Genomic DNA, 23,086 nt, shown 5'->3' with positions numbered 1-23,086 from the left:
TTAAAATGCTATGGGTGCCTAAACGGTATCTGAACCGATAAAAAAAAAATAATATATATATATATATATATATATATATATATATATATATATATATATATATATATATATATATATATATATATATTTATGTATAGCATTCACATTCATTCTGAGCAGTGTTTTTTTTTTTTGTATTATTAAGATACTATTATAGTTTCTATTTATTTTTTATTTAGGAGTTTTAGTCATTTTGTTGTGTTTTTTGTTTTATATATATATATATATTTTTTTTTTATTTTTTTTTTTAGGTTTAGTTATATATGGTCTTGGTAACTACTTGAAAAATAAAATTTTTTAATATTTTATTTCAGTTAATATTTATTTTATTTCAAGGAATCATGTTTTTAATGGTTTTAATTTATAAATATTATAGTATTTTATATAGTAAATATATTATTATATTTACTTTTTTATATAGCATGCATTCATTTTATGTTCCCAAGAAGCACACAAACAGAAAAAGAACCTTATCAACAAGTGAGCGGTTTAAAGAGAGAATAATAAGGAGCAGGTCTAAAAATGATTACTGTTGAGACAAAAGATGGAGGGGGCTGTGCCACTAAGAAGGACAATGACATCGTACCATATCTGATTTAGTTTTGTGTTTTTTCCACAGGAACTGTGAGGGCAGGAACATCCGCTACAGAACATGCAGCAGCACAGTAAGTCGATGTTATGAGGCCCAACAGCGATCTGTGTCTGCAGAAGCAGATTTACACAGTATTGGAGTGCCGGTTGTTCATAAACAGATCCCTCATAACTTGCTTGTTCGTCCATTCGATATTTGGACTAATTTGGTTGTTCGTCCTGTTACACACTCACGGCTCTGTGAATTAAACCCTGGTTACAGTTTAGTTTGATTACCAATTCCCACTATTAGCTAACTATTAAATAAGACTTTTGCCTCAATAAAGTCTACACTAGCTGCTTGTTAAAAATTAATAAAGTAGTTAAGTTTAGGTGTTACAGTAGGTAACGTTAGGTGTTAAGTGATCTAAAATATAGTCATGCAGAATAAGGCATTGTGAGTTATAATACTATTAAACATCCAATATGCTAATAAAATGCAAGCTTATAAGCAACAACATAATAGTGAAAATTTGTCTCTAAACTGGTGTTGCTAAAATCTTTTACAATTGACTTCATACTGCATATACTATGCAGTCTATTTTAAAATATCTTTCCAAAATAGCATACAGAATACAGTAGCATACACAAGGCAGTTTTTCATATAATACTATGCAATTTTGGCAAAAATATGCGATTATATTGGTAAACACTGTGAAATATAGCAACAGAAATATTTCAAAGGGTACAGAGCCACTAAAAGGTTATTGTGATGAAAAAAAAAAAACATTTGCCGTCTTCTTGTGTTTTATTGTGTACTCACAGGAAACATTGTGTTCTCTCACAAAACATTTGCATTTCCATGAGAAACATTGCAATCTTACAATATATTTGCATTCTCTCACAAAACTTGTGTGTTCCCTGAAGAAACTTATGTTCTCTTGCAAAATGATTGCATTCCCCAGGGAATATTTACATTCCCTCGTAAAAGCATTGAAATATTTTTTTTTGATTAGCAAACAATTTGGAAACAAATGTGATATTTCTCTTGGAAAGCATCTCATGTCATGTACATTTTGAAAGTGGGAATGAGAAACTGGTCCTTTTTACAATCAGTTGATATTTTTTACAAAAATGGTGTGGAACCAAATGCTTTTCATGAAATTTGATTCCATTAACCACTCTTGAATTTTTTACATTTTTTCACTAATGCAAGTGAAGTAAATTTTCTATTAGCGATGTCTAGTTTGTGATGTTAATGGAATTGTTATGGAACCAGAATTTTGTCCTATGATTCAGCCAATACTCACGTTGAGAGCTGTTAGATGACCGTGTGTCACAAAGAGCATTTGAATCAAAAGCTGGTGTTTTTTCTACCCGTGAAGTGCTTTCATCTGGAATCACATTCCTCCTTCACTCACAATTCCAATCAGAGGCATCTGGGAAAGATTCCCAGCATAACATTTATCGCACTTCCATCAAAACAGTGAGAACCGATGCTTGGTCTTCCTGTCAGGCTTTATAGTTGCCATAGATGAGGTTCATTATTGAATTGTTCTTTTTATTTCCATGACTGATCCTGACATTGAAGCCTTTGTGATATGTAATTACTCTATCCGATTGAGATGCATCGCTGATGATCTTTGCACATGGGGGTTCTGAGCCGATCGAATGATTAAATGAGTTCAGAGTCCTGAGCTGCAGAGGAAGAATTGTGGTTTTCTTCAGTGCACAGGAGATGAAATAGGAAATATTATTTTTTTAAACATGGAGGCTTGCCACAGTTCAATTACACTGTCACCATTCGTTTATGCAACCAGTCATCTGTATAAGCTTTATGATGTTACACACATTCACGATTTAATCTCGCTGTGTAGAAAATAACATTTCCAGTGACATTGTCAGGTCAGCTATTTTTGGGCATATTAAATGTCAGAGTTACTATATTATAGTCAAAGATTGTGCTGAGTAGTAACTGATTTTATGTGATCTGGATTGCATAATCATATTACAAAAAAATTATACATGAAATTAGATTATTTTACATTTTACAATACTCATAATGAGACTACAGTTACTTTTTATTGATTACACGATTACCCAAAAATGGCAGTAAATTATTTATAATTAACATGATTCTTACTAACTCTTTTAAATTTGTCTGGTGCTAATAAAAAATATATAATAAAAAAAATGTATCTTACCAATGTCTTTCTTCCAATCAGGACTGTCCTCCAGAGTCAGGTGACTTCAGGGCTCAACAATGCTCCGCCCACAATGACATCAAGTACCAGGGACAAACCTACGAGTGGATACCTGTGACATATGATCCTATTTCACCCTGCGCACTCCGATGTCAAGCCCGGGGCAAAAGCCTGGTGGTGGAACTGGCGCCCAAAGTGTTGGACGGCACTCGGTGCAAAGCAGATTCTCTGGATATGTGCATCAGCGGGATTTGTCAGGTGAACATCAATTAACTTAAGCTATGTAAACTCCCTTTGAGTTTGAAATATCAGTGCATTATATTATAAGAGTTGCCATAAGGCAGCATATCTCAATATAGTTATTTTATATATATGTATTGTTTTGTTTTGTTAAATAGCAGTAGCATTTAACTGAATAATAAAACTTCACAATAATAAATAATATTTCAATTAAAATGGTAATAAAATAAAATGTCACCATAATAATAAAAGGTTCATTTATTCTTATTAAAGATTTTATTTTACTATTTTTAATATCAAACACATCAAAAACACATTAAAAATACAAAAACGTCAATACATTATGGTATTTTTATGCTTTAATAGAGTTCTTGACCTTTTCAGCACTGTTCTGACATGCATTACAAGAGTATTAGCACAATGAGAATAAGCTTTACAGTTTTATTAAATTCTTTTCCTGAATACAGTATATATCCCCCTTCCTCAAATTTTACCCTGGAGGTCCAATGAACTGCAGAGTTTAGCTACAACCCTGGTCAAAGTCACCTGCCTGTGATTTTCTAATGATCCCAAAGACATTGATTGTCATTGATTAGCATGCTCAGGTGTGTTTGATTAGGGTTAGATCTAAACTCTGCTGGAAAGTGGATCTCAAGGTCCAGATTTGAGGATCCCTGGTATATATGAATCAAGTCTCCATCCACTGAAGCATCTCCTTCTGCCATAGTATCAGTCTTTTTTAATTGCGTGTCCAAAAGCATAATGATATTGTTATGTGGTACTGATGCCAACAGATTTTCCATTCTGGATGTTTCTAACAGCGCAGCTCACATTTCCGAAAGAAAAAAAAATGGAAAGATAATATAATAATGACGTAGGAATAAACGACATAGGAAATATATGTAGGAAAACTGTCTATTTTTCAGTGTTACACGTGGGGATTTGGGGTATATTTAGGTCATGATTCTGCCAGATTAACCTCAGTTCTGTGTCTGTATGTGAGCAAAAGAGAGAAAGTGGCCTGCATCCACAGAAAGACAGAGATTGAGTTTCCATTCGACCATGGCTCCGCTTTAGGAAGTTAAAAACGCAGGATTTCCAAAAACAAGGTTTTCCAACTGATTGGAAATTATCATTATTACTTGCATTTATAAAATAGTTTATTTAGCACTAATTTTGCATTAATTTTGCAAATAGTTTTCCAGTGCACCTAGAGCTTGAATAACTTTGCATTGTTTTGAAAGTTTCCTTGGTCGTGTTTGATGTGCTCATGAGGTTCTCTTTTCCCATGTGGAATGCAAAATTTTTTATTCTGAATGATGAAAAGGGGTGAATACCATACAAGTAGTCCATATTACTTGTATACAATATTCAAAGTCCTCGACAGTCATTAGCTTTTTTTTGTAGACTGACTGGCACAAGTCATAATTCAACTAAAATCTTAAAAAAAAAATCTCTTTTGTGGTTCTGAATATATTCAGAAGTGGTGCATTAAAGCCATGTTTGATGTCCATTTGCTCTTGCATGTTGTGTAACTGAACAAGATGTTGAAATCTGGATATGTGGAAGCCTTAATAAGATTTGAGGGCAATATTTCAACCAAATTACAAATAAAAATGTATGTGTTCGTATATTCCTTACACAATATCTTATGGCTTTGAAGGCTTTAAAATGTAGTGCACAAATTTTACTATTATGGAGTTTTTTTTTTTCAGTTTTGGAGCTCAAATGGGTCCCATTTACAGTTTACTTTGAAAATGGCATCTGGCACATTCAGCTAAACTTTGCTTTTCTGTTACACCAAAAAATGAAAGTAATACAGGTTTTGGAACAACATGATGGTACATGATGACAGAATTTTCATTTTTGGGAGAACTTTCTCAAAGTTTTCCTAATGTTTTCAGTAGACGTGGACTCTCTGTTTTCCATTTGGCCCATTGCAAAGAAACACAATATACTCAAACCAAATCAGATACAGTACTATCATCAGTATTCAATGCAGTACTGCATGGTAACTGAATTCAACAATGTTGATGAAACTTCTCTTGCATTGCACCGAATTTGACCTCAGCCCCTGTGAGTGTTAGGCAAATTGGAGTAAATGATGCTTGTCTGTTTACTTGTGCTTGTTTACCAGAGCTACTGGGTAAAGTCATGCTGTTTGCTTTCTTTAGCTGCTTTCCCTATTGCCCTGCTAATGTAAGCAGAATTTTGCATTAAAACTGGGCAGCTTTTCTGGTGCAGATGGCAGATTCCTTGCAGAACATCACTATCTGAAGAACAGATTACTGGGTGAATACTGAGGAACGCTGGGAGGGAACTTGTGTGCAAGGGTTGAAAACTTATGAAAAATGATTCTGCAACTTGCATGCTTTATATGCCAATTGTCCATGAATTTTTATGTTTTTGTTAGAGCTTAAACATTAGAGCAGTTTCTCAATCCACGTTATTTTATTGCCAGTTTCTATTCTTTTATGGAGGAAGCATGATTTATTGGTTGAGCTCCTGCAGAATTCAGTTGCCTCTCAAAATAGTGTTTCAGCCAGAAATGAGTCTTATTTGGACTCTAAAGTAATTTTTTTTATCATCATTTGTACTTTCTTTCCCATTTTGCCTTTTTCTGAGTTATGCCTCTGTTATTTCCAACAGGAAGTTGGTTGTGACAGACAACTGGGAAGCAACGCTAAAGAGGACAACTGTGGCGTGTGCGCTGGAGACGGTTCCACTTGTCGACTGGTCCGAGGCCAGGCTGTGCCCCACGTGTCACCTGAAGAACGTAGGTATACGCAAACATGAGCACATTCTCCTTTGTTGGTGCTACACTTGGTTTTGTTTTTTAGACTGTTGCTCTGTTTGTTGGAGCATCCCGAGCAGCCAGTCACAACAACATTGGATCAGCCCAGGGCCGTGACTAGCGTAGACAGCTAGGGGGACCAGTTTTAGGCTGGTGTCCCTAAGTGGTCTAACAGTGCTCATCAATGTCAAAATGATGGGCAATCTACTCAAAGTAAGCAGAGTTAACTGTTCATAAACAGAGTGTGAATGCCATAACAAAGCTTCAGTTTTGACACTGAAAGAGAGTGGAGTAAGATGGAAGTAGTAAAAAAATGTTTTAATATGGCTGTTTTGGTATCATTTATGTGTAATTTATTTAATTCCCACCTGAATGTGTGGATACAATAAATGTTTAAAATATTATTTTCAAATGGTTAAAAATGATTACTTCCATACTAGAATTGGAGCATTTCCTCAACCAATGACATTTGGACTGGAATTGTTTAAAAGTTAGAGCTTAATTTTGAAGCATTTTTGATTTGTGGAAAAAGTCTCATTGTGTATACAATTATATATATATTTTTATAAGGCGCTCGCTCACTCAGCACGCGCTGAAGGCTCGTTGCAAAATGTCTAATGCATTTAACAGACCAGAAATATAAGATCCTAAAATAACCAACAGGTCTGGTGTTTGGGTTGGATTCCCTGTAAGCTATAGTGTCTAAATGCTGCAGGGATAGTTTGCTGCGTGCATGTTTCTCCTTTTTTTCGTCTTTTCCCAGATAGTACTGACGCATATATCCCAGATACTCCCGCTGTTTTTTTTTTTTTTTTTTTTTTGTAATCCCGCTGGTGTACCCTGTCATGTTGCAGATGCGACATACCGTTGTTTTTTTATCCACCACTCTCTTGCCATCACCATTATAGCTTAAAGGGAATCCAAAGTGCACCCAAACACCAGACCTGTTGGTTATTGGGGGATCTTCTCATTTCTAGTCTGTTAAACGCATTGGCTATTTTGCAACGAGCCTTCAGCGCGTACTGAGTGAGCGAGCGCCTGCTGGGTAGCCTAACATAAACATATAAGATGGTGTTTTTTTCTTCTTCGGGAGTGTCAGGGGCGTTGCCTGTTACGTTGTTTGGGTTATTGGGCTACCTTGTTGAACGCATATCATTATATTTCTTTCTCTCTCTTTTTTTTTTTTTTCAAATATAATTAATTACTCCAACGAACCGTTCGGTATACATAATGCGTACCGCGTACCGAACCGAAAGCGTCGTACCGAACGGTTCAATACGAATACGCGTATCGTTACACCCCTAATATATATATATATATATATATTCAAGCAAAAGCCAGCTTATATTAGTTCTGTGAAACAAAGCAAAACCTATGTTACTCATCTCCAGTGCTGGAAAGCTGATCTGAAATTTGCACTGGTCCTACTTCTTGCCTTATAGTAAGCCCTCTTTTGTTCTGCAGACATTTTCCTCTTTTGTTTTTTATCTGCCATCTCTATCTTTCTGTCGTCGCTTGGCTCTCCTAATGTCTGTCCTGTGCACTGAGCGCTCTTTTGTCCCCATCATGAGTAGACATGCCCCTATTGCCGATTGGCTACAAGTTTGTTTTGTAACTCGGCCCAACTCAGTTTTCAAAAGTGTTTTTGAAAAATACATTCCCCACCTTTAAGGTGAGACACTGCAGGCAAAAACACTGTTTTTCAAGCACCTGTCAATTTTGAGATTTTGGGCTTTTTGGTTTTTCATAAAGTGATTTTTCAAACTAGTGGAAGGAAAACATCCAAAAGACACTGTTTCTTTTATAGCACTTTATCTGTTTGTGTCAACAGATTTAAATTACAACACACATTTTTAAAGGCCGTTTCTCCAACACTGAGCTATAAATCGCGACTTCAGTAGCACTTACACACAGCAAACTTTACATTTTTATTCCTGTTTTTACAGAGGGATTTGTTCATATATATTTCCTTGATTATATATATATATATATATATATATATATATATATATATATATATATATATATATATATATATATATGAAGTATGGAGTGACAAAAAAGATTTCCCCAGTAAACAGAATTTTTTTTTTTAAACTGACTTCATCTAGTGTTCTGATTTTTGTACTAGACATTTATGCAAATAAGCGCATATTTCGTTAAATAATGCCTCATTTGCATATTTAAACATAACATTTTTGAAAACTTGTAATATAATTTTTTTTGCAATAATCAATGTAATCAATCAACTGGATAAGTAAGGTGATTTTTTTACCCTATTCACCTGCAGTGTCTCCCTTTTTTCTTAAATTAGATTTTCTTTTATCGCTGTATGAAATCAAATAATCCTCAAGGTTCAGAAACACTAAAGCCATGAACTCTTATGTGTGTTAAGCAGTCTTACTTTTCCTGTGGTCTTCAGCGAGTGCAAACGTTGGCAGCTTTATTTGCCTGCTTAATTTATGTGAATGCCAGCAGAAGGATTGTTTGCATTCTTGGACTGAAGATAGAGGTAATGATTTCCTTTCACGCGTGTGAGGGAATCTCAGCCCATTTGTGAGAAATAACACACATTATTCTGTGGCTCTTGCTTGTATATAGCTAGCTGTCATTTATTTAAGATTATTACCCAAGTACTCAGTTTGTGTTTCTGTCTGCTGGGTTTTTAGGCAGGATGCCTTTGCTGAAATCATGTCTGTGTAAAAATATCAAATACCAGAACTGTTTTATGTAATAACCACACCCTAAATGAATTAAGACTGCTCATTTTTAGTCCTGTTTATGGTAAGGCTGAATGTTGCCTTTAAACATTCCAGCCTGAGGAACACAAGGTTATTTCTGTGACACTTTGTTCTCGCCTTGAGTTTTATGTTGGTTTTGGGAAGATCTTGCAGTGTATTGTGTTTGGTGGCTGCCGAAGATTTTTCCTCATCCAAAAATTCCATTGTCTTACAGCAAAATACTCAAATGAATCTGATTACAGATCAGTTCGTTCCAAAGCCTAGTTGGCTGCATTTTAAGGCATATCATAAGCACACTTCCCACACAAAAGCTGTTCCAAAGTGTAGGAAGCGTGACTATACAACCTTCTAAGATACCTTTGGCAACATCACGTGCAGAAATACAGTGACAACAGTAATATTGTGAAATATTATTACAATATAAATGAACTGATTTCTATTTGAATACATTTTAAAATGCAATTTATTCCTATGATGCAAAGCTGAATTTTCAGCAGCCATTATGCCATTCTTCAGAGTCACATGATCCTTCAGAAATCATTCTAATATGCTGTTTTCCCTTTTATTGTCAGTGTTAAAAACAGTTGTGCTGCTTGATATTTTTGTAGACATTGTGACACTTTTTGTATATTTAGGTGATTATGAATACGATCATAATAAAATACAATTATAAATGTCTTTATTGTCACTTTGAACAATTTAATGGATACTTGCTGAATAAAAGTATTACTTTCTGTCTTTAAAATAAACAAATAAATAATACTAACCCCAAACCTTTAAATGGTAGTGTATACAATTCCTTTGTAGAATATGACATTGTTAGCTTAGCCACATGCTATCACCAAATTCTATGGTATCAGCTGGGTTTTAGGTCATAATTTGTTGCAAATCTGTTTTGTTTCAGTTGATTTTTCCTTAGAAGGTGTCTGGCAATGTAAGCAGCAGAAAACAACACAGCTCACTAGGTTTTGGAGCAGAGCGACTGGAACGTTTCTCCTAACCAAAGAGTTTTCACACAATCATGCTATTCATTTTCAAAGCCTGTAAACGATAAATGAGGAAACTCGAACCAAACAAGTTATGCATTCTTTAATAAAAGCCGTCTCACTAATAACTCACATGCGTGGCACTGACATGTAGGCTTCTCGTAAGTCGTCATGAGGTCTCCAGATGGAAGTCCAGTGATTGGATTGGTCATTCCCCAAAACATTTCAATCCGGGCTGGATGACTGTCAGGATTCCAGAGCGTCACATGGATCTGTTAAAATTAAAATGCAATAAAGCTGCTAATGAGCCTCTGGCTCGTATAATTCATTCATTTTACTCTGCAGTGACTAATTTCTGCATTTTTGAAAGGAGTGTGAAAGAAACACAGATGCATTATGGGAGCATTTTTGTGATTTTAATTTTACTTGTGGGGTTGATGCATCTTTGTTGAGCAGTTAGTCACATTAAATGTATTTTTCCCCCTTCGTTATAAACTAATTTGAACTCACACTTGCATGCTTGGGTTATTTTTAAAGCGAGGGCAATTACGTCTTGGGTATTTTTTATTGTTAATTATGAAACGCAGCATTGTTTTTTGCCCTGTTTACAACAGACTGGTGTCTGAAACTTTATTTCATTATAGCAATAAATTCCAGAACTTTTTAAACATGTTTCCAAAAGTAAATATTTTGGGGCACCCATGACGTTGGCTCATTTCCAACCCCTATAATTGCTGGATGCAGTAAGCAATTGCTGAGTCAAAGGAAAAGCACCTCTTTCCTTCATTAATTCCCGCTAATGCAATAAACTGCATTAACACTTTGCGTCTACACAAACCACACACCTTATATTCAAGCCCAAAGTTCCTCAATTAAAGAAGTTATTATGAAAGCTACTTTGAACGCTGTAGCTTGCCAAGCTACAAGCTAAGGGTTTTTTACTGTTAAAACCAAGTGCACTTTTTGCCCTCTGTGCTTTTAACTTAAAAACACTCTCACTAGTTTATTTATTGGTCCAAGGGGTGCCATATATGTATGTACTGAAAATGTGTATTTACATCATGAATTTCTGAAGAAAATTAAAAAAACGTAATTCATATGCATTTTTTGTTTATATATTCCTCAGAAGTTCATGAACATGTATGTTGAATAAGTATGCTGTTTAATAGCTTTCTGTGGTAAAAATGACAGTGATGCTCATTACATTTTTGGAATAGAACGCCTTCTTGTGGTTAATTTAATAACTGGCATGTTATGAATTTTGCCATACAGTAACATAATATATTACATATTACATACTTATATTGAGGGGAAGTCGTGGCCTAGTGGTTAGAGAGTTTGAGTCCTAACCCTAGGGTTGTAGGTTCGAATCTCTGGCCGGCAATACCACGACTGAGGTGCCCTTGAGCAAGGCATCAAACCCCCAACTGCTGCCGCAGCATGAATTTTTAGTATGGGTCACCAAACTTGGCTGAATGTAACGTCACCTTTTTAAAATATTTTAATAGAAAATTCCTTAAAGAATTTAAGACGTTGTTGTGTCAATTGAAAAAAAGATTTTATGTACTTACGCACTTAAATTAAACAATAAAATGTTATCGCACTGTTTGCATGCACTTAAAATAAAATTAATAAAATAATAAAATTACATTTTGACTGGAAATGAAGCGCAAAAAAAAAAGAAAATACTGTGTGCATTTATTTCAACCCTTAAATGCTACACAATGCAATGCATCATTTAAAATATAGGTAAAACACATGTAAAAAAATTATAATAATAACATTTACAATGTTTGCTTATTTTTGGAATTAGTTTGGATATTAAAGCATTCATAGCTCTTTTATTATCTACTGTATGTTAATATTTTAAGGAACAACTGTGAGACATCTTTATCTCCCTTGAACAAGACACTTACTCGCAAAATGTACAAAAAGATAAAATACTGTCATTATTTACTAATTTTTTGCATTGTTCCAAACCAGTTGCTAAAATATATGTCTAAAGATCCTCCAAAAATCCTCATGGAAAACATGAGGGTGAGTATATAATGACAGAATTTTTTGGGGAAAACTTCGCTTCAGGGGATTATGCTTGTAATAAGTCTCTTTGTGTAAGAAATCTAAATAAAGAATAAAAAAAGTAGTAAAGATACAGCGTAACTGGAGAGAATTCCCGTTTTCCTCCCCATGCTCTCCATTACCCTCGTTCCACTTGCTTTTATAGAGCACTCTCAATCCAACTATAACTGAAAGAACTCACTCTGTTGTGGTTTCCTCTGTACTGAGCTGGAAATTGGCGGGATTTCTTATTTCAGCAGTACACTGGGAAGCCACAAATGTTTTGTTTTTTTAATGGAGAGAGGTTGAACACAATAAGCATGTTGCTGTGTGTGTGTGTGTGTGTGTGTGTGTGTGTGTGTGTTTGCAACTCATTTACTCTGAAATGTGATGACTGTATTTACATGCACTTCCATAGCTCATATCATCTGTGGATATTGATATAAACTGTGAGGGATGCTGTACTTCTGCTCTGTTTTCAGAGTAAAACACTTCATTACATGTTGAATTTAGAAAATGGTACAGTTGTTTTTTGTATCAGAATGTACTGAATTATGTGTTATTTAAAGACTTTCTGGTTTGTGACTCTTCTTCTGCAGCCATAAAAACGGTGATCGAAGTGCCGATGGGTAGCAGAGGCCTCAGAATCACAGCCAAGGGACCAGACATGATTGGTGAGATTATGCATATTAACTATACATATGATATATGGGGTCTCATAGCTTCTGTATGGAGATAGAACTGTTGAATTTATTTTAATTTTAAAAGTTACTTAACAGCATCCAAAGTTAATGCATTTTTATTTACATTGTCCATTCACAAATCCCCAGTACACCAGCAGAGGCTGGTACCCAGATGTTCATTTGAACCCATATTTGATGATATATGTGTTATTGTGCCCTATATATGTCACTGTGATTGTGCTTTAAATGGCCAAAATTAATATTGTGTCATGTTTTACGCCGTGTCTCTGCTCACTGTCAGCTGTGACTGCAACTGGACTCATCAAAGCAAATGTGCAAATCATTTGTTTTCCATCATGTCATGCCTCGTCCAGTGTAGACAGTATTGCTGATTATAATGATTTCTATTAGCTTTGGACGCATGGTGAGGGTTTTACTGATCATCTCTGAGTGATCATCCTCATTCACTGATCCTGATGGAAATATAAAGAAGACTTTCACTCCAGCAATCTTTTGGAAACATTATTTTTTTTAACCACACAAACAGCACTTCAGCTTCATGTGCAGTTTCTTACAGGGGTGAAAAATGAATCTGCTCCCGGCCTGGTTGTAAAGCAAAACGTGATTGGTTATAGCAAGGACGTGCTCAGATTGGTCAGTGAAGTGTGGCTGTTATCTGATTGGCTCGAGTAGACGGTGGGTGGAGTCCACGCATTTGTGGATTGTCAGTGTCTTGATGCTAGAAATGTTTCAAAATCCACAAATGCGTGCAGCGGTCTACAAATGCATAGGACGCAAAGTTGTGATTGTGACATAAAATATTAAGTGAATATGTTTTTTATCTGCAAATCTCATTTTATATATTTGTGAATAAAATTTGTGTTTGTGAAACTCTAATATTTAATTGTGAATCTCATTCTATTTATTTGTCAATAAGTTTAATTTTTGTTAATCTCTTTACTATTTATTTGTAATTATGCAACAATTCTATCTCCATATATTTGGCATAAAGAAAGCAAAACTTCTTCATGCATTTGTTTGTTTACACAGTGATTAATAGAAGTAGGCTAATATACAGATGCATTTTGGGGTTAAATATAAAAGTGGAAGTCATGGCCTAAGGCTTAGAGAGTCAGACTCATAACCCAAAATGTCATGGGTTTGATTCCCGTACCAGCAGGGTTTGTAGGTTGGGGGAGTAAATGTACTACGCTCTCTCCCACCTTCAGTACCAGGACGGAGGTGCCCTTGAGCAAGGCACTGAACACTCAATTGCTCTCCGGGCACCGCAGCAAAAAATGGCCGCCCACTGCTCCAGGTTTTTTAAGCTCTATTTAGCATTCAAAAATATTTATTTATTTATTTATTTATTTATTTTGTGTGTTTTTTTTAAAGGCTTTTTGATATTTAGCCGCATTTGAGTATAATATTTGATTACTCTAAATTAGAATTCATTGTAAATAATCTTGCAAATTATATTGAAAATTGTCTTGATAAATAGGATAACTTTAATGTATATTTACTTAATAAAGTTATGTTTAGAATAAAGAAAACCTAATAAAAATTTAAAAAATAATTTATTTAATAGTTATTTATTTATTTCAATAATAGTTTAATGGTAATATAGGATTGTATGCAAATAATATTTTAATTATTTATTTACTTATTTTAATTTAATTAAATGTACTTCTTTTGCGGTGCAATATCAACCAAAATGTGTTTTTGAAAGGCTTTGTGAGATTCATCCACATTTGAGCAATTATTTATTTAGGAACATATTGTATTTGATTATGTAGGCAATTGGAATCATGGAAATTTTATAGGAAATTTTCTTGATTATATGGAATAACTTTCACCGCATATTTACACAAAATCAAACCTTCAATGAAAATCTGTCCTTTTACACTGTCATTTCAGTTATCTTGAGTATTTTTCTCCATGCTTTTTTTTTTTTTTGTCTTCCTAACATTTATGCTTTTTTAATCAATCTGTAACATCTTTGCTCCTGTAATGAAATTGTCACAGGCCATCAGAAGCATCTACGACTGACTTGCCAAAGAGCTCTTCCAACATCTGCAATATAGTCTGAACTTTACAATACTTCCATAGTGACACAGCCAAACAGTATTTGACACGGTCGCCACAGTGTGGGAATGCAATGGATTTTATATCTATACCTAGCCTGAAATACCAAAAAAAGAGATTTCCTATTACCTGAGTGGAACTGGCGAGAGAGGTTTGAGGGAACTTTGGGATAAAGCAGAAGAATGAAGTGTTCATGCAGGCTAATTTGTGGTGGCTGAGAGCCCGGTACATTGGAGACAGGGCCAGTAATCTATCAGACTTCCATAACGGACACACAGAGTATGCCGAAGTCCAATCCCAGTGATCCGTTTTACATCTGACGGACCCACACTCACACGTACACACTTCCGTTCTGTGGAAAAACACTATTTTCCCTGAACACACACTGATATCTAAACCCTTTAACCTGTGCATAACTCCTTTTTAGTTGCAAACTAAACATCCACCGAGAACTACAGGGCATTTAGTGGATGTTTGACTTGTATTCATAACTTTTATAAAGGATATCTTTTGGGGTTTGAGACTATAGTCTTTGCAACTTTAGGGATCTTATTTATGCATCTACATGTAATCCAATTTCTAACAGCCATGTTTATTAACTTGCCCTATAGATTTGGTCATTGAAATGTTGTAGATATAACTCTTTTATAATGTGCCAATAATTGCATTGTTAATTGTTTCAAGTCGTAAAAATATCAAATTGCTGTTTATTATTGAAAATTCTCAGTGGGATCTTAACAATTTCTGATATAAATAAATGTCTTTCCGTTGTGTGCAAACTGATACACTGGTTTGGAAATAATTTGTGGGTCCTTCATGTAAATAGAGCAACAGGACAACATGTGTTAGCAGTAAGGGAAAATCAAACAACTGGTAAGAGTGGCTAGTGGCAGCTGAATATAATTACGCCCTTTTTTCTAAACAACTCTCAAAAAGATTCAATTCCCACGTTGTCTGCTCTTATTGAGGGTGTCTTGTGATAAAAAATGGCAACTAACATTTATTTGCTCAGACAAACATATTGGATGATGATTTTTCTTTGATATGGCAAATTCCAGTTTAGAATGGCTGTGTCGAGAACTTAATATAGGAGTGAGAGATCCAAAGATTAAAATAAGGATTTAAATGGTTATTTGGTAACATACATTTACTATGAAATCAAGCGTTTTCCCTCAACAAACTTCTTATTTGCTGCTTATTAATAGCAAGTAGGCAGTTGTTGTACTAGTTATGTCTAGGCACTGGGTAGATTTATGAGTACTAATAAACAGTGTATAAGAGCACTGATTTAGTACCCCCCCACCTACAACTCCTGCCAGCACTGAGACTCAAACCTGCAACCTCTGGGTCCAACTCTCTAAACATTAGGCCACAGCTGTCCAGCTTTATTTGTGGTAATCCCACAAGATCACTCATAGAACCTTAAATGTCATATTTCAGTGATTGAAGCTCATGCACCAAACAACAGGAGAGAAGAGGTGGTGTTCAGCACTTCAGGTCCTCACACCCTGGGTAACAATACGCTGGAGAACCAGAGAGGAGCAGAAAGACAGACGCTCCGCTGCTATGGCCCGCTGTCTGCAGACTTCACAATAAAGGTGAGAGTTTTGTAATGGAGAATTTCCAGCTGAACCTATAAGTCATTTACTTCAAGCATCCCCTAAAATAAAAGATAACTAGTTACACAAAAAAAGTGAAATCTCTAATCATTTACAGTTTCTTTATTCCATAACATACAAGAGGAGAATGTTGAGGCAGTTCTTTCCCACACAACAAACGTGGTATTGCTGTTGCCATTACTAATCTGAAAACATCACTTTAGAACTGGTAATGAAAGAACTTTAAGATGCTTCATTAAAAGCTTATTGTATTACTTAATAAATAAAAGCTCACTGTATTATATCGAGTAGAGTATTGAGAAAGAGAGATGGACTGAGCGAGTGTAATTACCTGCATCTGATACAGCATTCATTCTTCAGCTCAATCTCATATTCACAATAAAACATTAGTTTGAATGTCCTCTAAAAAAGCGTTATCTTTGTCATATTGTCCTTTCATCTCTTAAGGGCAGGGCCGGCTCAATCCTTTATGGGGCCCTAAGCAGAATTTTATTGGTATCAATGAACACTGAATGACCAGTGACGCCCTAGAGTTCATATTTTCGAAAGTGTCCAAGCAAAGTTTCAAATTGACATTATCTTTATTAAAAAAAAATCTTATTTCTGAAGTCAATCAGTGAAAGGGCACTCCTGTGACAATACCAGTACAATATCTCATGGTTCTCAAACAATCAGATTAAAGAACGTCTTGGTTATGTATGGTAACCCTCGTTCCCTGAAGGAGGGAATGGAGACGTCACGTCGATGACTGCCGAAATTGGGATATCACTTCGATAGACCAATCTACTTCGAGTGTATACTAAACGAGCCAATGCAGTTATTGCATTCAGCTGCCGCTGATCACAGCGTGAGTATAAAAAGGCAGCAGGTGCACTGCATACCAGGTTTTCGCTGAGGAGCTGAGCCGGAGACCTGGCAGCTCAGCGGCGGTACAGCAACCGTGGCGATGGGATGTGACGTCTCCATTCCCTCCTTCAGGGAACGAGGGTTACCATACGTAACTGAGATGTTCCATTTCAGTCGTTCACTCTCAACACCACGTCGATGACCCACGAAATTGGGATCCCTAACAAAAAGCGCCATGGGAGCTGCCCCTTCCAGTGCCATGTGCGAGCCGCCTGTGCCCCATTACGTGTTAGGTGCATCTGTTAAGGTGTATATAGAGAAATTTGAGGTGATTAAAACCCTCTTGGGAAGGCAGAAGTCTTTCTTGAACCTGTGTTTTAGATGTAGTGAATACTGTAAAAATTGCATGCAAACTGAAGCTTCATGATGAGTTTAAAGCCGCATTGAGAATCAGTGACTCTCCTTGTAAAACTGTAAACATGGCACAATGTAATCATGTTAAACTTCCTCATCTTCATGGCCTGAAGTTTCTTGATTAGTCTTGACACAACGGCTTACAGTAATTGAACATGACTCATTACTTTAGTTAATTGCAACAGCAAACTGTATTTAACTAATCATCACAGTCCTAGAAATCAAGACTGGAGGATATTCAGTGGCAGGTGATGTATGCTTTGTTTTATATGGAAATTAGGACATGCATTGGACTGTGGACCCCTTGAGTAAATTTACTGCTTATTATACAGTAGATGTCAAAATCATTTGGTTTTTAAAAATGAATGTGATTTTATCTGATAACACTTGTGATTAGGAATACGGCTATTAATAGTGAATGACATTATTTTAAGTAAACATTATAAGTGAATTTGGGTTCTCCTCAGGTGAAGTACGGTGGCCCTAAAGACACGGTGATGCAGTTCATGTTTTACCAGCCTATTCGCTACCAGTGGAGGGAAACTGACTTTTTCCCCTGCTCTGTCACCTGTGGAGGCGGTAAGTGTTATAGATTGATTAGATACAGTGGTTTTTAATCATTTCCAGTGATTTGAATGGGATCTAAAAGCACTGGTAGGCACACCTACAGCATGATGCATAACAATTTGGAATATGGTACCGATAAGCCAGTAATTATTTTCAGATTATGGCTGATTACTGATAATGATAAAATGATACAGCTCCTCACTATTTTGTCTATGTAAAGTAAATGAATTTTTTTAATGCATCATATAATAATGAATATTTATTTGCTAAAGATTATATAGGTAGAAAAAATGGCTAAGTGTTTATAAAAACATCATTATATCATTGTCAATACAAAAAATTATATATATCATGTATTAATATATGATGCATTAGTTTCATAAACAATAACTGTTTTTAGGCTCTGAAAGTTGTTAGACACATTTTTGGCTAATATTGATTTATGACGAACATTTAACAATTAGTTTTGATTCTTGTTGATGCTTTGTCTCACCCCTGAAGATATTTGTCAGCTTCAGATGTAAAAAAGTTATATAAGTAAAAAAAACAAGCAAATACAAATAAATTCAACATCTGCTGATATATATCAATGAATAGCAATACAGATATATAAATAAAAATTCTCTCATATTGGCAAATAATTGATTTGTTACCTGCATCAATACGATTCATGCATGCATGCATTATCATACATGCTGTTTAAAATGCAGGCAACATAGGATGCAATTTTCATAAACCGTAACTATTTTAGATTCAGATAGTTTCTGGACACTTTTTTGGGTAATATTGATTTCTGATAAATGACTATTAGTTGTGATGCTTAATGGTGCTTTGTGTCATCCCTGAAGGTTATCAGCTCAATTCAGCTGACTGTATGGACATCCGTTACAACAAATCGGTTGCGGAGCACCTGTGCCACAGCTTCCCAGAGAACACCAAACCCACCCCCAAACTCAAGGAGTGCAACATGGATCCCTGCCTTGAAAGGCTGGTTCTGTCTTATCGATCCCTGCTGCACACTCTTCATGACAAAACACAATGAGCAAAGAATAAATCTCAGTAAACCAGACAGTGTCTGTGCATGAGACGTCCTGTGTGGACAATGGCTTGAAAGGCTAATGGTATTTGTTTTTCTGCAGTGATGGCTTCAAGGAAGTGATGCCCTATGACCAGTACCAGCCTCTACCACGGTATGAAGTTATTTACTGTACATCACTCTTACTAAAGAGATCACTGATAGAGGTCACTGATGCGCTCTGACATAATTGAACATCATTAATAAGGACCAACTCTGAACGTTTAAAAATGGTAGTTTTAATACTATCAAGAATGAATTAAGAGACATTAAAAAGATCAAAAGTGACAGTAAAGCAGGTTATTTTGGTATCACAGAGATAATATTTTTAGTTTTATTAATATTTTGAATTATTTTTTTTTGTTTCAATAATTTTATTTTTATATTTTTTGCTTTCATGTTAATTTTAGGTAAAGTTTTAGTAGTTTTTTTTTTTTGCCACTGTTTTGTTTTTGTTTTCTGTCATTATTTAATGTTTACCCACAGAAAACCATTATAAAGAAAACACTTAAACCATTTATCTCATTGCGTTCATATTCCGGGCTCATTTGCTTACCTGCATAAAGCGTGCATCGTATATAAGGTGATACTGTATTTGATAGTTTAATATCACTGTTAAAGGCACTTTAGATGTTTTCACAATAAATGTTTTACAATGTCCCTCTGTTTTTAGTGATTGAAATATTGCGGGCTTGTTTATATAGATTGCTAATGTCCAAAACTTGCGTATTGTTCACATATTCTTGTGAGATGTGATCTAAATATTTTTGGATTGGAATAGATAGCAAATTGACAGGCTTGTACTGCAGTTGTTTTTGCTCACCAGGTCAGGTGAAAACTATGAATAAGAAGAAAAGTTTCTTGAGCAGCAAATCAGCATATTAGAATAATTTCTGAAGAATCATGTGATACTGAAGACTGGAGGAATGATGCTGAAAATTAAGCTTTAAATAAATAAAGGAATAAATAACATTTTACTATATATTCACATAAAAAACAATTATTTTAAATTACGATAATATTTCAAAATTTTTACTGTAATTGTTATCACCTCACATTATTACAATACAACATATTTCATAACAAAGTTACTACTTATCTACTAAATATGAAGTGTGTAATATTGGTGCAGGTGGGAGCAGAACCCGTGGACGTCGTGTTCGGTGTCGTGTGGAGGAGGTTCTCAGGAGAGAAGCGTGGTGTGTGTCGAGGAGGATGTCCACGGGCAGATCGTGCAGGTCGAGGACTGGAAGTGCACACACTCTCCTCGACCAATCAGCAAACAGAGCTGCAACAACTTTGAGTGTCCGCAGTGGATGGCCATGGAGTGGTCTCAGGTGAGTGACCTTTACTGACCTCTTCTTCCATTTCTGGAATATTTATAGCTACCATCTTTAGCTACCGTCTACAACCTAGTAAGCTCAAAATAATAATGAATAGTCGGTCTTATAATTCTTGAGCACCAAATCAGCGTATTAGAATGATTTCGCAATATTAGATATCATCTAATAAAATATCTAATATATAATATAATAGATATTATATAATATAAGAATTAAAGTATATGATACTATATTATTTCTGAAGGATCATGTGACATTGAAGACTACAGTAATGGCTGCTGAAAATTCCGCTTTACATCACAGTTATTTTAAATTGTAATAATATTTCACAATACTGTTTTTCATGTATTTTTGATCAAATAAATGCAGCCATGGTGTGCAAAAGAGACTTCTTTCAAAATCACACACACACACACAAAAATTCTTACAGACTCCAAACTTTTATTTTCACATATTTTCACTTTACACTTAGCATACATAGGCACATATCAATTCTATTGTAATTTGTATAGGGCCTTTACAACACATATTGAATGGAATATGATCACATATCAGCACGTCTGGACTGCTCCATGTATTTTTTTGTGTTTTGGTGTCTGTTTGTGTCCAGTGCACGGTCACCTGTGGCCCGGGTTTGCGTTACAGAGTGGTGCTGTGTGTGGATCACAGTGGGCAACATACTGGCGGCTGCAGTCCCCATCTCAAACCCCATATTAAAGAGGACTGTCTGGTCCCCGTCGCCTGCCACAAACCACGAGGTACAAACAACAATAAAGTGATCTTTTAAAAAGATCCACATTTGAGTGAGCTACTTTACTGCCTACTGCCTACACAGTCAGCTGCCTTGAAAGTCACCCTCCTCACTGACATCGAACCTTACGCAGTATGAGGATTTGAAACATTCTACATAAGAAGGAACTACACATGTGAAATTATTTAATTCCATCTAATTTTGATGTTAGCATATTACATTATGCTCTAATACAGTGGTTTTCAACTGTTCAGACTCCATTCAAAGGCCCCTAAAAATATTTCTAATACTTCTGCTGAAAATACAGAACTGCTCATTTTCAAACTTTTTTTTTTTTTTTTAGTTTAAAGAAACTAGGAGTGGCCATTTAAATTAGTTTATTTAAATATTTATCTAAATATTATCGGTTATTTATGATAATGATATTTAATTAAAATGCTTAAAATAAATATAAAAAATATTCAAATAATTAAATTACATAATTCCAAAAGTGAATGTTCTTCATGGTTTAATCTTTTTATTATCTATAAATTGACACTTTTCTAGTCATTTATAATTACAGTGTTTAATTAGTATTAGTATTAGTATTATTATTTTCCCTCACAAATAGCCAGTTGTATCTGATAATAGCTTGACAGAGTGAGAAAATGTGTATTTCATTTAAATAAATAAACAAGTAAATATTATTTATTTCATTTAATTTGTTTTATTTATTAATTTTCATGCCTTTCATGACCAAGTCTAGAATTTTAGAATAATTTATATATCCAGGTTTTTCAAAGACTTTTAAAAATCCTTGGATCTTAAATAAAAATGACAGTTGTTGAGTGGACCAAATTAAAAGACAAAATATGATATGAAATATTTCTTTGAACATTTTTCATAGACCTTGTCCCAATGCATTCTGGGAGAGTCTTGGTGAATTGTACATTCAGTGCTCCCTTCTTTCTTTCATAAGTTCCTTTGTTGTTGTTTTTTGTCAAATCAAACGATGTAATACTTTGATTCATTGTAGCTGGTTACTTTCATTCAAGGCTTTGAACTCTTTATGGAAGAATTTTCTGAAATGCCTTCATAGAAAATAAATGGGAAATAAATCTGGAGCCAAGGCTGCTGATAAAGTGAGCAGTCACTGTTTAGCTCCATTCATCTACTAATAAAAACTAACATTAAAACATTGATATGATTCAAAAAAACGTATTTGTTTCAGGGAAGCATTTAAAGTCTCTGTTCCAAAACCTACTAATGAAATGATGCTGCCCTTTAAAGAACCCCGTTTGGCAGCATTGAATGTATCCATCACAGATACTATAATGAGAATGTGCAGTGAAAAAAATCCATCACTGATAGTAAACGGCAGAAAAGAAACGCTTATCATTTATGTCATTTGTTTTTGAATGAGGAACAGAACTGCCGACTGCGTAGAGTCTTCCGTCTCAGTTTAGGGAGGCATCAGGGAAGATCACTAGACTTTGGAACACAACCAAAGTGGTCTCCATCTCCATCCTTTTAGGAAAGTCGTGCCACTCGGCCGCCATATTGGCAACGCCTCCTATTTCAGACTAACAAGACCAGCTCCTATCTAAATGAATGGGCAGAGAGTCAGAACTGCACTTTCAGTGGTCACCGGGACATAAAAACTGCATGTATAGAAACAGCAGTAAAATATGATAAAAATCGCTGGGAAAGCTTGATGACTTTGCCCCAAAATAAGGTTTAAAACGCCTTTTCCCCCATGTGCATACAACCACCATCTTTGCCGTTACGGGTTTTCCTTATATAGTTGCATTGAGGATTGAGGAAGTGGCGTGTCTCCATTAGGGAACAGTCAGTGCCTACAGCTGTCAGACAGGAGAGAGGAGTGTTTGCAGCAGACAGACGCTCATGAAATAATGTGTGATCTGAATATGTGGAGATAGACACCGTGAGCTCATCGAGAGTCAGTCACGGTGCGTTTTAGAGCGGTTTCTTGCTGTGGTGTTAATTAATACCTGAGACTTCTCCCTGCCGGTTACTTTATTTTCCTGTCAGATCCCTGTTCCTTCTGACAGCTTTCCTTTCAGTGTCTTTC

General features: G+C 35.3%; 1 protein-coding gene across 1 annotated transcript in view; it reads left to right on the top strand.

Moving 5' to 3' along the window:
• LOC113051952 (ADAMTS-like protein 3) overlaps positions 1-23,086 on the top strand; it is a 142,742-nt gene that overhangs the window by 79,092 nt on the left and 40,564 nt on the right. Inside the window, exons 5-14 of the mRNA XM_026216149.1 lie at positions 659-704; positions 2,835-3,071; positions 5,703-5,829; positions 12,232-12,306; positions 15,841-15,998; positions 17,747-17,858; positions 18,695-18,833; positions 18,986-19,036; positions 20,054-20,258; positions 20,875-21,022. Of these exons, the coding sequence (XP_026071934.1) occupies positions 659-704; positions 2,835-3,071; positions 5,703-5,829; positions 12,232-12,306; positions 15,841-15,998; positions 17,747-17,858; positions 18,695-18,833; positions 18,986-19,036; positions 20,054-20,258; positions 20,875-21,022 (1,298 nt within the window). The remainder of the gene's footprint in view (positions 1-658; positions 705-2,834; positions 3,072-5,702; positions 5,830-12,231; positions 12,307-15,840; positions 15,999-17,746; positions 17,859-18,694; positions 18,834-18,985; positions 19,037-20,053; positions 20,259-20,874; positions 21,023-23,086) is intronic.

This window comes from Carassius auratus, chromosome 32 (genome assembly GCF_003368295.1).
Source record: "Carassius auratus strain Wakin chromosome 32, ASM336829v1, whole genome shotgun sequence".
NCBI lineage: Eukaryota > Metazoa > Chordata > Actinopteri > Cypriniformes > Cyprinidae > Carassius > Carassius auratus.
This window is presented reverse-complemented; position numbering and strand designations above follow the sequence as displayed.